The sequence below is a fragment of the Salmo trutta genome, chromosome 23 (assembly GCF_901001165.1).
Source record: "Salmo trutta chromosome 23, fSalTru1.1, whole genome shotgun sequence".
Taxonomy (NCBI): domain Eukaryota; kingdom Metazoa; phylum Chordata; class Actinopteri; order Salmoniformes; family Salmonidae; genus Salmo; species Salmo trutta.
Window position 1 is genome coordinate 49,791,376 of NC_042979.1, and position 16,014 is coordinate 49,807,389.

Here is a 16,014-nt window from a genome sequence, read left to right on the forward strand (position 1 = left end):
TTACATTTTTTTATAACTTCCAGGCGTCCACATGTTAATGTCACGTCCTGACCACAGTAAGATGTTATTTTCTATGGTAGAGTAGGTCAGGGCGTGACAGGGGGTGTTTTGTGTTTTTCTATGTTTTTGTATATCTATGTTTAGGTTCTAGTTTTTCTATTTATATGTTGTTGTTTTTTGGGGGATGATCTCCAATTAGAGGCAGCTGGTCCTCGTTGTCTCTAATTGGAGATCATACTTAAGTAGTTATTTTTTTTCACCTGTATTTGTGGGTAGTTGTCTTCTGTTTAGTTTTATGTACCTGACAGAACTGTTGGCCGTTTGTTTGTTATTTTTTTCTATAGTGTTCTGAGTTAAAATAAATATTCATCACAAGCACTCAACACGCTGCTCTTTGGTCCCCTCTCTACGACAGCCGTTACAGTTAAGCCCTTTCTCATGCAGTGCATACTAATATATATTGTTGCTATAGTAAAGATGTGGGAGGACTATCTCTCCGTCTCTGAAAGAAACTCAGGCAGAGCAGATACAGTGTGCACGTCCTTATCAAAATACATTCCAGAAGGATCTTATCAGTGGCGAGCAGGTGCCAGTCATCTCCTCTACTCCCACACACAGAGAGAAAGGTATGTACAGTACCAGTCAAAAGTTTGGACACACCTACTCATTCAAGGGTTTTTCTTTATTTGTACTTATTTTCTACATTGTAGAATAATAGTGAACACATCAAAACGATGAAATAACACATATGGAATTATGTAGTAACCAAAAAAAATAGTGTTATACAAATCAAAATAGATTTGAGATTATTCAAAGTAGCCAAGTGTTTGCCTTGATGACAGCTTTGCACAATCTTGGCATTCTCTCAACCAGCTCCATGTGTATTCTGATTTGTTTAACACTTTTTTTGGTTACTACATGATTCCATATGTATTATGTTATAGTTTTGATGTCTTCACCATTATTCTACAACGTATAAAATAGTAAAAAATAAAGAGAACCCTTGAATGTCCAAACATTTGACTGGTACTGTATATGTCATCACACCCAACCTGCACTCAGATCCAGTAACTCTGCTCTGCTCCAGAGAAGATGTGAGATGACTTGAGAAACCGTTTCAGATTAGCTAGCAGATATTGGAGAGGATCGAAGGCAACATAGTGGGATGCATAGCTAGCACCTCCAGCAGACCTGGGTTTCAAATAGGTGTTGTACCAGAGAGGCTGGAACAGAGTTCAGAGCCACTAACGCTGTCACTCACATACTATCAATAGATGGAGACATTCCTATTGACGTCTTATTGTCTGTGTTAAATCGAGCCCTGTGTGGCAGAGTATTATGGTGTTTTACTACAGTACTAAGCATGTTAAATCTAGAGTATTATGGTGTTTTACTACAGTACTAAGCGTGTTAAATCTAGAGTATTATGGTGTTTTACTACAGTACTAAACGTGTTAAATCTAGAGTATTATGGTGCTTTACTGCAGTACTAAACGTGTTAAATCTAGAGTATTATGGTGTTTTACTGCAGTATTATGGTGTTTTACTGCAGTACTAAACATGTTAAATCTAGAGTATTATGGTGTTTTACTGCAGTACTAAACATGTTAAATCTAGAGTATTATGGTGTTTTACTGCAGTATTATGGTGTTTTACTACAGTACTAAACGTGTTAAATCTAGAGTATTATGGTGTTTTACTGCAGTATTATGGTGTTTTACTGCAGTACTAAACGTGTTAAATCTAGAGTATTATGGTGTTTTACTGCAGTATTATGGTGTTTTACTGCAGTACTAAACGTGTTAAATCTAGAGTATTATGGTGTTTTACTGCAGTATTATGGTGTTTTACTGCAGTACTAAACATGTTAAATCTAGAGTATTATGGTGTTTTATTGCAGTACTAAACATGTTAAATCTAGAGTATTATGGTGTTTTACTGCAGTATTATGGTGTTTTACTGCAGTACTAAACATGTTAAATCTAGAGTATTATGGTGTTTTATTGCAGTACTAAACATGTTAAATCTAGAGTATTATGGTGTTTTACTGCAGTATTATGGTGTTTTACTGCAGTACTAAACATGTTAAATCTAGAGTATTATGGTGTTTTACTGCAGTATTATGGTGTTTTACTGCAGTACTAAACATGTTAAATCTAGAGTATTATGGTGTTTTACTGCAGTATTATGGTGTTTTACTGCAGTACTAAACGTGTTAAATCTAGAGTATTATGGTGTTTTACTGCAGTACTAAACATGTTAAATCTAGAGTATTATGGTGTTTTACTGCAGTATTATGGTGTTTTACTGCAGTACTAAACGTGTTAAATCTAGCCCTATGTGACAGAGTATTATGAGTGGGACATATTCAGAACAGTTATGAAGTCTCCCTGTTGGTACCCGTGTTAAAGCTGTGATGAGTCAGTATTGTATAATGTTGGTACCCATATTAAAGCTGTGATGGGTCAGTATTGTTAATGTTAAAGCTGTGATGAGTCAGTATTGTATAATGTTGGTACCCATATTAAAGCTGTGATGGGTCAGTATTGTTAATGTTAAAGCTGTGATGAGTCAGTATTGTATAATGTTGGTACCCATATTAAAGCTGTGATGGGTCAGTATTGTTAATGTTAAAGCTGTGATGAGTCAGTATTGTATAATGTTGGTACCCATATTAAAGCTGTGATGGGTCAGTATTGTTAATGTTAAAGCTGTGATGAGTCAGTATTGTATAATGTTGGTACCCATATTAAAGCTGTGATGAGTCAGTATTGTATAATGTTGGTACCCATATTAAAGCTGTGATGAGTCAGTATTGTATAATCTTGGTACCCATGTTAAAGCTGTGATGAGTCAGTATTGTATAATCTTGGTACCCATATTAAAGCTGTGATGAGTCAGTATTGTATAATGTTGGTACCCATATTAAAGCTGTGATGAGTCAGTATTGTATAATCTTGGTACCCATGTTAAAGCTGTGATGAGTCAGTATTGTATAATCTTGGTACCCATGTTAAAGCTGTGATGAGTCAGTATTGTATAATCTTGGTACCCATGTTAAAGCTGTGATGAGTCAGTATTGTATAGTCATGACTCACTTCAGATGTTCTATTCCACCTGGGGTTGCTGGAACGTTGTATCGTCTCATGTATTCGTGCATCTCTGGAAAGCTTTTCTTCAGGTAATCCTCGGCACTGCTCTCCCGGACCGTGGCGAAGCGGAACCCCTGTGATGGGTGATGGAGCTGGAACAACAGAAAATACGGAACAGTTACTGGGGTCAGCACCTCCTGTAACTGTTAGTGGGGTCTAGTACCTCCTGTAACTGTTAGTGGGGTCTAGGACCTCCTGTAACTGTTAGTGGGGTCTAGGACCTCCTGTAACTGTTAGTGGTGTCTAGTACCTCCTGTAACTGTTAGTTGGGTCTAGTACCTCCTGTAACTGCTAGTGGGGTCTAGTACCTCCTGTAACTGCTAGTGGGGTCTAGTACCTCCTGTAACTGCTAGTGGGGTCTAGTACCTCCTGTAACTGCTCGTGGGGTCTAGTACCTCCTGTAACTGTTAGTGGGGTCTAGTACCTCCTGTAACTGTTAGTGGGGTCTAGTACCTCCTGTAACTGCTAGTGGGGTCTAGTACCTCCTGTAACTGCTAGTGGGGTCTAGTACCTCCTGTAACTGCTAGTGGGGTCTAGTACCTCCTGTAACTGCTAGTGGGGTCTAGTACCTCCTGTAACTGCTAGTGGGGTCTAGTACCTCCTGTAACTGCTAGTGGGGTCTAGTACCTCCTGTAACTGTTAGTGGGGTCTAGTACCTCCTGTAACTGTTAGTGGTGTCTAGTACCTCCTGTAACTGTTAGTGGTGTCTAGTACCTCCTGTAACTGCTAGTGGGGTCTAGTACCTCCTGTAACTGCTAGTGGGGTCTAGTACCTCCTGTAACTGCTAGTGGGGTCTAGTACCTCCTGTAACTGCTAGTGGGGTCTAGTACCTCCTGTAACTGCTAGTGGGATCTATATTACCTCCTGTAACTGTGCTCTAGTACCTCCTGTAACTGTGCTCTAGTACCTCCTGTAATTGTTACTGTTGTCTTCAGACGTGGCCAAAAGTTTTGAGAATTACAAATATTAATTTCCACAAAGTTTGCTGCTTCAGTGTCTTGAGATATTTTTGTCAGATGTTACTATGGAATACTGAAGTACAATTACAAGCATTTCATAAGTGTCAAAGGCTTTTATTGACAATTACATGAAGTTGATGCAAAGAGTCAATATTTGCAGTGTTGACCCTTCTTTTTCAAGACCTCTGCAATCCGCCCGGGCATGCTGTCAATTAATTTCTGGGCCACATCCTGACTGATGGAAGCCCATTCTTGCATATTCAATGCTTGGAGTTTGTCAGACTTTGTGGGTTTTTGTTTGTCCACCTGCCTCTTGAGGATTGATCACAAGTTCTCAATGGGATTAAGGTCTGAGGAGTTTCCTGGCCAAGGACCCAAAATATCGATGTTTTGTTCCCCGAGCCACTTAGTTATCACTTTTGCCTTATGGCAAGGTGCTCCATCATGCTGGAAAAGGCATTGTTCGTCCCCAAACTGTTCCTGGATGGTTGGGAGAAGTCGCTCTCGGAGAATGTGTTGGTACCATTCTTTATTCATGGCTGTGTTCTTAGGCAAAAGTGTGAGTGAGCCCACTCCCTTGGCTGAGAAGCAACCCCACACATGAATTGTCTCAGGATGCTTTACTGTTGGCATGACACAGGACTGATGGTAGCGCTCACCTTGTCTTCTCAGGACAAGCTTTTTTCCGGATGCCCCAAACAATCGGAAAGGGGATTCATCAGAGAAAATGACTTTACCCCAGTCCTCAGCAGTCCAATCCCTGTACCTTTTGCAGAATATCAGTCTGTCCCCGATGTTTTTCCTAGAGAGAAGGGGCTTCTTTGCTGCCCTTCTTGACACCAGGCCATCCTCCAAAAGTCTTTGCCTCACTGTGCGTGCAGATGCACTCACACCTGCCTGCTGCCATTCCTGAGCAAGCTCTGTACTGGTGGTGCCCCGATCCCGCAGCTGAATCAACTTTAGGAGACGGTCCTGGCACTTGCTGGACGTTCTTGGGCGCCCTGAAGCCTTCTTCACAACAATTGAACCGCTCTCCTTGCAGTTCTTCATGATCTGATAAATGGTTGATTTAGGTGCAATCTTACTGGCAGCAATATCCTTGCCTGTGAAGCCCTTTTTGTGCAAAGCAATGATGACGGCACGTGTTTCCTTGCAGGTAACCATGGTTGACAGAGGAAGAACAATGATTCCAAGCACCACCCTTCTTTTGAAGCTTCCAGTCTGTTATTCGAACTCAATCAGCATGACAGAGTGATTTCCAGCCTTGTCCTCGTCAACACTCACACCTGTGTTAACGAGAGAATCACTGACATGATGTCAGCTGGTCCTTTTGTGGCAGGGCTGAAATGCAGTGGAAATGTTTTTTTGAGATTCAGTTCATTTGCATGGCAAAGAGTGACTTTGCAATTAATTGCAATTCATCTGATCACTCTTCATAACATGTTGGAGTATATGCCAATTGCCATCATACAAACTGAGGCAGCAGACTTTGTGAAAATTAATATTTGTGTCATTCTCAAAACTATTGGCCACGACTGTAGTACCTCCTGTAACTGTTACTGTGATCTAGTTTTATCCTGAATCTGTTACTGTGCTCTATCACCTCCTGTAACTGTTACTGTGATCTAGTACCTCCTGTAACTGTTACTGTGCTTTATATTGCCTCCTGTAATGATGCTCTATTACCTCCTGTAACTGTGATCTATTACCTCCTGTAACTGTTACTGTGGTCTAGTTTTATCCTAAATCTGTTACTGTGTTCTATTATGTATGTATGTATGTATGTATGTATGTATGTATGTATGTATGTATGTATGCATGCATGTATGTATATAGGTATGCATGTATGCATGTATGTATGTATGTATGTATGTATGTATGTATGTGTGTGTATATATATATATATATATATATATATATATATATATATATATATATATATGCCTCCTATAACTGTGCTCTATTCTTCCTGTAATTGTGGTCTTGTACCTTCTGTAACTGTTTTTCTGTGCTCCTACCTCCTGTAACTCACTGTGTTCTAAAACCTCCTGTAACTTTCTATATATTACCTCCTATAACTGTTACTGTGGTCTATAACCTCCTGTAAATGTGGTCTATAACCTCCTGTAACTGTGGTCTATAACCTCCTGTAACTGTGGTCTATAACCTCCTGTAACTGTGGTCTATAACCTCCTGTAACTGTGGTCTATAACCTCCTGTAAATGTGGTCTATAACCTCCTGTAACTGTGGTCTATAACCTCCTGTAACTGTGGTCTATAACCTCCTGTAACTGTGGTCTATAACCTCCTGTAACTTGCTATATATTACCTCCTGTAACTGTTACTGTGGTCTATAACCTCCTGTAACTGTAGTCTATAACCTCCTGTAACTGTGGTCTATAACCTCCTGTAACTGTAGTCTATAACCTCCTGTAACTGTAGTCTATAACCTTCTGTAACTGTGGTCTGTAACTGTGGTCTATAACCTCCTCATCACAGCTTACCTGTTACAGAGCTCTCTTAGCTCCTGCTACCTTTAAACTGCGATCGTTATTTGTTTAATTTTTAAAGGAGTTGGGCTGTGCAACCATTTCACATATATTGTTTAGACAGGACAGTGAAAGACTGACAGGAAAGATAGGATGAGAGGGTGATCTAAAATATCAGTGGGTTGGATTCGATCCCACATTCACACTGATACATTATATGACCTATTCTGGAGGCAGCGGCTTAGACCAGTAGGACTGCCCCAGACAGACAACTGATTAATTGTGGTGATACAGCACTTTAAACTGGAACTCCCAAGACCCTCTCCCTAACCCCTCTCCCCAGGACCCTCTCCCTAACCCCTCTCCCCAGGACCCTCTCCCCAGTCCCCTCTCCCTAACCCCTCTCCCCAGGACCCTCTCCCTAACCCCTCTCCCCAGGACCCTCTCCCTAACCCCTCTCCCCAGAATCCTCTCCCCAGGACTCTCTCCCTAACCCCTCTCCCCAGGACCCTCTCCCCAGCCCCTCTCCCCAGGACCCTCTCCCTAGTCCCCTCTCCCCAGTCCCCTCTCCCCAGTCCCCTCTCCCTAGTCCCCTCTCCCTAACCCCTCTCCCCTGTCCCCTCTCCCTAACCCCTCTCCCCTCTCCCTTTCCCTAACCCCTCTCCCCAGGACCTTCTCCCCAGTCCCCTCTCCCTAACCCCTCTCTCCAGTCCCCCTTACCCCAGCCCCTCTCCCCAGTCCCCTCTCCCTAACCCCTCTCTCCAGTCCCCCTTACCCCAGCCCCTCTCCCACGTCCTCTCTCCCCAGCTTCAGGCCTCAGTCCCACAACACCCTACGGTGCACTATTTATGCACGTATTGTAGTACTCATCTACAAATATTGGATAGGAGTTAATACAGCTGAGTAGTCTTTCCTACCTTTGGATCGTGTATTCCTGAGAGTTGCTGGAAGGTCTTCTCCCCCACCATTACAGCGGCCAGATTGGCTGTGTAGGTGGACAGACAGAACAGGCAGAAGATGGCCCAGAGATTCATGAGGAACCGCCCCGTCCAGCACTTAGGAGGTTTAATGGCAGCTGTACGGCCAAACAGGATGGCATAGCAGACGTTCAGAGCCGAGGAGAAGGAGAACACCTTATCTCTGTTCCTGCCTCGCGGCGTCATCCCAAACGGACTGTTCCACTCGTAGATGGTCAGGAATACGGCAGTAACATGTAGAGAGATGAATATACCCAGCCACATGGACCAGTGCAGGGGCCACATGAAGGCCCCGATGGGCGCGGCCGTGTCCCGGGTCCGTACGAGGATGCCCAGAGAGGTGGAGAAGAACGGGGAGGTGAAGTCTATAACCCTGCTCCGGGCCGAGTTTATACTGAAGGATGTGACCGCCAGGTGGGCCGCTCCGCTGAGAAGATCCCCCACTAGCCCTGTCCAACGTCCGTTCTTAAACCCACCGTACTTGCCGTCGCCTACAATATACAGGTCGAAGTCAAATCCCATGTCCTCCGCTAGTTTCTCCAGTATATCGATGCAGTAGCCATAGCAACACTTCTTATACTCCACGGGAATGCTATCGTTAGGCCCCCGCATCTGGAGGAAGAGAGACTGGAGTAGGGCTGTGTTGTTAGTGAGGGGGTCCAGGCAGAGCTGACCAGCGGGACAGAGACCGTCCTCATCCACCTCCCGGGTGAAGACGAAGGGGTGCTCCACCAGGGTGACCACCCGCAGATGGAGTCGCGACGGGGACCTCCAGTCCCCGCCCTGATAGGATGCCTGTTTGTTAGACCAGGCAACATAGTCCGGCAGGAAGGGAGGGGTAGAAGGAGTGAGGGAGAGGGAAGCAGAGAGAGAGAAAGAAAGAAAACATGAGGAAGGTGGAAAAGAGAGGTTAACCATAGCAGCAGCAGCAGCATTTACATGTTTGGCATCTGACAAGAGGTGGCAAGGAGAGGAATAATAGCACAAACAGGTCTGGTACGCAGGCTATAATGTTCTAGTCCAGGCAGCATAGTCCATGACCTAGTGTTGTAGTACTGGAGTCTACATATTTAGTGTCTCGGTCTTGTCTCGGTGTCGGATACATTGGTACTCGGTTTTGACTCGGTCTCGGAAAGCGAGGACTCATCATTTGTTCCTGAGACCTGCTGGGACCAAAACTCATAATTATCAGCTTGCATTCAGTCAGAGCATTAAACCGCTTCGCCAGATCACATGTATTCACTTCCTTCATGTCACATTAATATCCTGTTGCCTATTGAAACCTGGCCTTCCTACTTTACTCTTAACGTTATATCATCAAACCTTGTCACGCTTTTCAGAATGTCCTTGATTCGCTGGTAAGGAAGAGGGAGAATGTCCTTGATTCGCTGTAAGGAAGAGGGAGAATGTCCTTGATTCGCTGGTAGGGAAGAGGGAGAATGTCCTTGATTCGCTGGTAGGGAAGAGGGAGAATGTCCTTGATTCGCTGGTAAGGAAGAGGGAGAATGTCCTTGATTCGCTGGTAAGGAAGAGGGAGAATGTCCTTGATTCGCTGGTAGGGAAGAGGGAGAATGTCTTTTATTCGCTGGTAAGGAAGAGGGAGAATGTCCTTGATTCGCTGGTAAGGAAGAGGGAGAATGTCCTTGATTCGCTGTAAGGAAGAGGGAGAATGTCCTTGATTCGCTGGTAGGGAAGAGGGAGAATGTCCTTGATTCGCTGTAAGGAAGAGGGAGAATGTCCTTGATTCGCTGGTAGGGAAGAGGGAGAATGTCCTTGATTCGCTGTAAGGAAGAGGGAGAATGTCCTTGATTCGCTGGTAGGGAAGAGGGAGAATGTCCTTGATTCGCTGTAAGGAAGAGGGAGAATGTCCTTGATTCGCTGGTAAGGAAGAGGGAGAATGTCCTTGATTCGCTGGTAAGGAAGAGGGAGAATGTCCTTGATTCGCTGGTAAGGAAGAGGGAGAATGTCCTTGATTCGCTGGTAGGGAAGAGGGAGTATGTCCTTGATTCGCTGGTAGGGAAGAGGGAGAATGTCTTTTATTCGCTGGTAAGGAAGAGGGAGAATGTCCTTGATTCGCTGGTAGGGAAGAGGGAGTATGTCCTTGATTCGCTGGTAGGGAAGAGGGAGTATGTCCTTGATTCGCTGGTAGGGAAGAGGGAGAATGTCTTTTATTCGCTGGTAAGGAAGAGGGAGAATGTCCTTGATTCGCTGGTAAGGAAGAGGGAGAATGTCCTTGATTCGCTGGTAAGGAAGAGGGAGAATGTCCTTGATTCGCTGGTAAGGAAGAGGGAGAATGTCCTTGATTCGCTGGTAGGGAAGAGGGAGTATGTCCTTGATTCGCTGGTAGGGAAGAGGGAGAATGTCTTTTATTCGCTGGTAAGGAAGAGGGAGAATGTCCTTGATTCGCTGTAAGGAAGAGGGAGAATGTCCTTGATTCGCTGGTAGGGAAGAGGGAGAATGTTCTTGATTCGCTGTAAGGAAGAGGGAGAATGTCCTTGATTCGCTGGTAAGGAAGAGGGAGAATGTCCTTGATTCGCTGGTAAGGAAGAGGGAGAATGTCCTTGATTCGCTGGTAGGGAAGAGGGAGTATGTCCTTGATTCGCTGGTAGAGAAGAGGGAGAATGTCCTTTATTCGCTGGTAGGGAAGAGGGAGAATGTCCTTGATTCGCTGGTAAGGAAGAGGGAGAATGTCCTTTATTCGCTGGTAAGGAAGAGGGAGAATGTCCTTGATTCGCTGGTAAGGAAGAGGGAGAATGTCCTTGATTCGCTGGTAAGGAAGAGGGAGAATGTCCTTGATTCGTTGGTAGGGAAGAGGGAGAATGTCCTTCATTTGCTGGTAAGGAAGAGGGAGAATGTCCTTGATTCGCTGGTAAGGAAGAGGGAGAATGTCCTTTATTCGCTGGTAAGGAAGAGGGAGAATGTCCTTGATTCGCTGGTAAGGAAGAGGGAGAATGTCCTTGATTCGCTGGTAAGGAAGAGGGAGAATGTCCTTGATTCGTTGGTAGGGAAGAGGGAGAATGTCCTTCATTTGCTGGTAAGGAAGAGGGAGAATGTCCTTGATTCGCTGGTAAGGAAGAGGGAGAATGTCCTTGATTCGCTGGTAGGGAAGAGGGAGAATGTCCTTGATTCGCTGGTAAGGAAGAGGGAGAATGTCCTTGATTCGCTGGTAGGGAAGAGGGAGAATGTCCTTGATTCGCTGGTAAGGAAGAGGGAGAATGTCCTTGATTCGCTGGTAGGGAAGAGGGAGTATGTCCTTGATTCGCTGGTAGGGAAGAGGGAGTATGTCCTTGATTCGCTGGTAGGGAAGAGGGAGAATGTCTTTTATTCGCTGGTAAGGAAGAGGGAGAATGTCCTTGATTCGCTGGTAGGGAAGAGGGAGTATGTCCTTGATTCGCTGGTAGGGAAGAGGGAGTATGTCCTTGATTCGCTGGTAGGGAAGAGGGAGTATGTCCTTGATTCGCTGGTAGGGAAGAGGGAGAATGTCTTTTATTCGCTGGTAAGGAAGAGGGAGAATGTCCTTGATTCGCTGGTAAGGAAGAGGGAGAATGTCCTTGATTCGCTGGTAAGGAAGAGGGAGAATGTCCTTGATTCGCTGGTAAGGAAGAGGGAGAATGTCCTTGATTCGCTGGTAGGGAAGAGGGAGTATGTCCTTGATTCGCTGGTAGGGAAGAGGGAGAATGTCTTTTATTCGCTGGTAAGGAAGAGGGAGAATGTCCTTGATTCGCTGTAAGGAAGAGGGAGAATGTCCTTGATTCGCTGGTAGGGAAGAGGGAGAATGTTCTTGATTCGCTGTAAGGAAGAGGGAGAATGTCCTTGATTCGCTGGTAAGGAAGAGGGAGAATGTCCTTGATTCGCTGGTAAGGAAGAGGGAGAATGTCCTTGATTCGCTGGTAAGGAAGAGGGAGAATGTCCTTGATTCGCTGGTAAGGAAGAGGGAGAATGTCCTTGATTCGCTGGTAAGGAAGAGGGAGAATGTCCTTGATTCGCTGGTAAGGAAGAGGGAGAATGTCCTTGACTCGTTGGTAGGGAAGAGGGAGAATGTCCTTGATTCGCTGGTAGGGAAGAGGGAGAATGTCTTTGATTCGCTGGTAAGGAAGAGGGAGAATGTCCTTGATTCGCTGGTAAGGAAGAGGGAGAATGTCCTTGATTCGCTGGTAGGGAAGAGGGAGAATGTCCTTGATTCGCTGGTAGGGAAGTGTGGGGGAATGTTTGTAAATTGAGTACTCATTATTAGTAAGGAGAGACCAGGGGGAAGTTGGAACATATCTATTAGTAAGGAGAGACCAGGGGAAGTGTATTTTTCTGAGCCCCTCCCTCCCCTCTCTCTCTCCACCTCCCTCTCACCTGTTTGTTGGTCCAGGCAGTGTAGTCCATGAGCACCCTGTCATGCTTCCATCGGCCCAGCCTGGTCCACATGGGGTTCCCTATGGGGTCGTGTTGCAGGGACCAGATGAAGTGATGGCTCTCTGAGGAGATCACTGTCTCCTCCTGGGACGAGATGAAACCGCTCAGACCATCAAACGACGTGTTGGACAGAAACCTGCAGGGGGGGGGGGGCAGAGAAACAGATGAGGTTCTAGGATAAAGGGTGAATTTGAGGATTACAATTCAGAGTTATAGGCCAGAACAGAGAACCACACCAGGTGATTTTGATGTGAGACTGTCTTCTGTTCATGAATCTCAATGAAATCATATAATTCTTTACACCTGTACGTGTGACTAAACCTCTGCATCAGACAGCATTGTCTTAGCACATTGAAACCTAGCTACTGGGATGAGCTCTAAGCTGCACAAGGCAGGTTCATTCTGAAACCTTTTGGCAGGGCCTGAGCCCCGATGCCAGTAAAGGCATAGACCTGCTGGTCAAACAGAACCATCATGGGGTCAGACTATAGATATCTCTATCATGGGGTCAGACTATAGATATCTCTATCAGGGGGTCAGATTATAGATATCTCTATCATGGGGTCACACTATAGATATCTCTATCATGGGGTCAGACTATAGATATCTCTATCATGGGGTCAGATTATAGATATCTCTATCATGGGGTCAGACTATAGATATCTCTATCATGGGGTCAGACTATAGATATCTCTATCATGGGGTCAGACTATAGATATCTCTATCAAGGGGTCAGAATACTGATATCTCTATCATGGGGTCAGACTATAGATATCTCTATCATGGGGTCAGACTATAGATATCTCTATCAGGGGGTCAGATTATAGATATCTCTATCATGGGGTCAGACTATAGATATCTCTATCATGGGGTCAGACTATAGATATCTCTATCATGGGGTCAGACTATAGATATCTCTATCAGGGGGTCAGACTATAGCAGACTATAGATATCTCTATCATGGGGTCAGACTATAGCAGACTATAGATATCTCTATCAGGGGGTCAGATTATAGATATCTCTATCATGGGGTCAGACTATAGATATCTCTATCATGGGGTCAGACTATAGATATCTCTATCATGGGGTCAGACTATAGATATCTCTATCAGGGGGTCAGAATACTGATATCTCTATCATGGGGTCAGACTATAGCAGACTATAGATATCTCTATCATGGGGTCAGACTATAGATATCTCTATCATGGGGTCAGACTATAGATATCTCTATCAGGGGGTCAGACTATAGATATCTCTATTATGGGGTCAGACTATAGATATCTCTATCAGGGGGTCAGATTATAGCAGACTGTAGATATCTCTATCATGGGGTCAGATGTGCTCCAGATCTCACAGGAGAAAATAAGGGGGATCTCAGCTCTTTCTGTTTTGGCAAGGTTGTTGTTGTTGTGGAGTTTTATAAAAGACATACAGTATGTCTTCTAGGTTATGTATTAACAGGTATTGACCAATACAGAGCTTTTGTCCTTAAACATGCACTAGGATTAAATCACCACACTCTTCTTTAATGATGCTTATAGGAGTAGTGAATCAGTACTGTACCTGGACAGATATTTCCCTGAGGTCATGTTCCTGCTCTGGCTGCTCTGTGTATCCATGCAGTTGGTGATGGAGGGGATGAGAGCTAGCTCAGGGGAGCGGTACGCAGCTGACCCCACCACCCGGGCCACCAGCTCCAGCCCATCCTGGACGTAATGATCCAGGGAGGGAGCCCCCATCCTGCCATGGGCCAGCAGTCCCGCCGGCAGCCCCTCGGTCCTCAGCTCCTCCACGTCCTGCGTGTCCCCCAACACCCAGTGGTACTCTGGCAGCATCAGGCCCAGCTTGGTCACCACATTAAAGATCCTCTTGATGTCCCGGATGTCACAGCCGAATGTGACCACTGTGGACGTGGACTCCTTGATGGACTCCAGGTATCCCTGCAGAGAGGTGTATAAGTCAGCCATGGCGGCAGAGCTGTTGGGGTGAGATCCAGAGGAGGTAGTGTAGGTGGTGATGTTGACCACAGAGCCCAGGTGGAACTTAGTGTTGTTACGGAGACGAACCAGGAAGTTGGAGACGTTCCATTCCTGACAGAGCAGGAGGCTGACGTCATACCAGCTGTTGATCACCAGCAGGGAGTAGAGCAGCTCCACCTGGGGCAGGGCCGGGCTCTGCATCGGCATCTGGAAATGAAGAGGGTTCTGAAAGGAGGGAGAGAGGGAAGAGAAGAGGTAGAGCGGGAGATACAGTACCAGTCAATTATTTTTTTAACTATTTTCTACATTGTAGAATAATAGTGAAGACATCAAAACTATGAAATAACACATATGGAATCATATAGTAACCCAAAAAGTATTTAAAAAAAATCTAAACATATTTTAAAATGTGAGATTCTTCAAAGTAGCCACCCTTTGCCTTGATGACAGCTCTGCACAATCTTTGCATTCTCTCAAATCTCCTTCACTCCTGACTACATGTGCTGCCATAGAAACGGAATCAATAGAACAGGAGTCCCCATTCAAGTCAATGATGGCATAATGGGTGGACTGGTGGCCACTACAAAGAGCAAAGCAGGAAGTAAAAGCAGGAAGTGGACTGGCGGCCATTACATGAGCCACATCAGTTAACATCATTTGATTGAACATGATAAATTACCATGGAAATTATTACATCACAATACCAGGCAGCCACTGCCAGTGTACCTGAGAGTTTACCAGTCATATTACCAGGGTTAGAGGTTCCCAGCCAGTTCTATTTACCAGTCATATTACCAGGGTTACAGGTTCCCAGTCTGTTCTATTTACCAGTCATATTACCAGGGTTAGAGGTTCCCAGTCTGTTCTATTTACCAGTCATATTACCAGGGTTACAGGTTCCCAGCCTGTTCTATTTACCAGTCATATTACCAGGGTTACAGGTTCCCAGCCTGTTCTATTTACCAGTCATATTACCAGGGTTACAGGTTCCCAGCCTGTTCTATTTACCAGTCATATTACCAGGGTTACAGGTTCCCAGCCTGTTCTATTTACCAGTCATATTACCAGGGTTAGAGGTTCCCAGCCTGTTCTATTTACCAGTCATATTACCAGGGTTACAGGTTCCCAGCCTGTTCTATTTACCAGTCATATTACCAGGGTTACAGGTTCCCAGTCTGTTCTATTTACCAGTCATATTACCAGGGTTACAGGTTCCCAGCCTGTTCTTTTTACCAGTCATATTACCAGGGTTACAGGTTCCCAGCCTGTTCTATCCATTCTATTTACCAGTCATATTACCAGGGTTACAGGTTCCCAGCCTGTTCTATTTACCAGTCATATTACCAGGGTTACAGGTTCCCAGCCTGTTCTATTTACCAGTCATATTACCAGGGTTACAGGTTCCCAGTCTGTTCTATTTACCAGTCATATTACCAGGGTTACAGGTTCCCAGCCTGTTCTATTTACCAGTCATATTACCAGGGTTACAGGTTCCCAGCCTGTTCTATTTACCAGTCATATTACCAGGGTTACAGGTTCCCAGCCTGTTCTATTTACCAGTCATATTACCAGGGTTACAGGTTCCCAGCCTGTTCTATCCATTCTATTTACCAGTCATATTACCAGGGTTACAGGTTCCCAGCCTGTTCTATCCATTCTATTTACCAGTCATAATACCAGGGTTACAGGTTCCCAGCCTGTTCTATTTACCAGTCATATTACCAGGGTTAGAGGTTCCCAGCCTGTTCTATTTACCAGTCATATTACCAGGGTTACAGGTTCCCAGCCTGTTCTATTTACCAGTCATATTACCAGGGTTACAGATTCCCAGTCTGTTCTATTTACCAGTCATATTACCAGGGTTACAGGTTCCCAGCCTGTTCTATCCATTCTATTTACCAGTCATAATACCAGGGTTACAGGTTCCCAGCCTGTTCTATTTACCAGTCATATTACCAGGGTTACAGGTTCCCAGCCTGTTCTATTTACCAGTCATATTTCCAGGGTTACAGGTTCCCAGCCTGTTCTATTTACCAGTCATATTACCAGGGTTA

General features: G+C 44.8%; 1 protein-coding gene across 1 annotated transcript in view; it reads right to left on the bottom strand.

Annotated features, from left to right (window-relative positions):
- Window positions 1–16,014, bottom strand: part of LOC115159837 (glutamate receptor ionotropic, NMDA 3A-like) — a 42,411-nt gene that overhangs the window by 11,996 nt on the left and 14,401 nt on the right. Inside the window, exons 3-6 of the mRNA XM_029709890.1 lie at window positions 13,545–14,185; window positions 11,922–12,117; window positions 7,518–8,372; window positions 3,099–3,244 (exon numbers count right to left, since the gene is read on the bottom strand). Of these exons, the coding sequence (XP_029565750.1) occupies window positions 3,099–3,244; window positions 7,518–8,372; window positions 11,922–12,117; window positions 13,545–14,185 (1,838 nt within the window). The remainder of the gene's footprint in view (window positions 1–3,098; window positions 3,245–7,517; window positions 8,373–11,921; window positions 12,118–13,544; window positions 14,186–16,014) is intronic.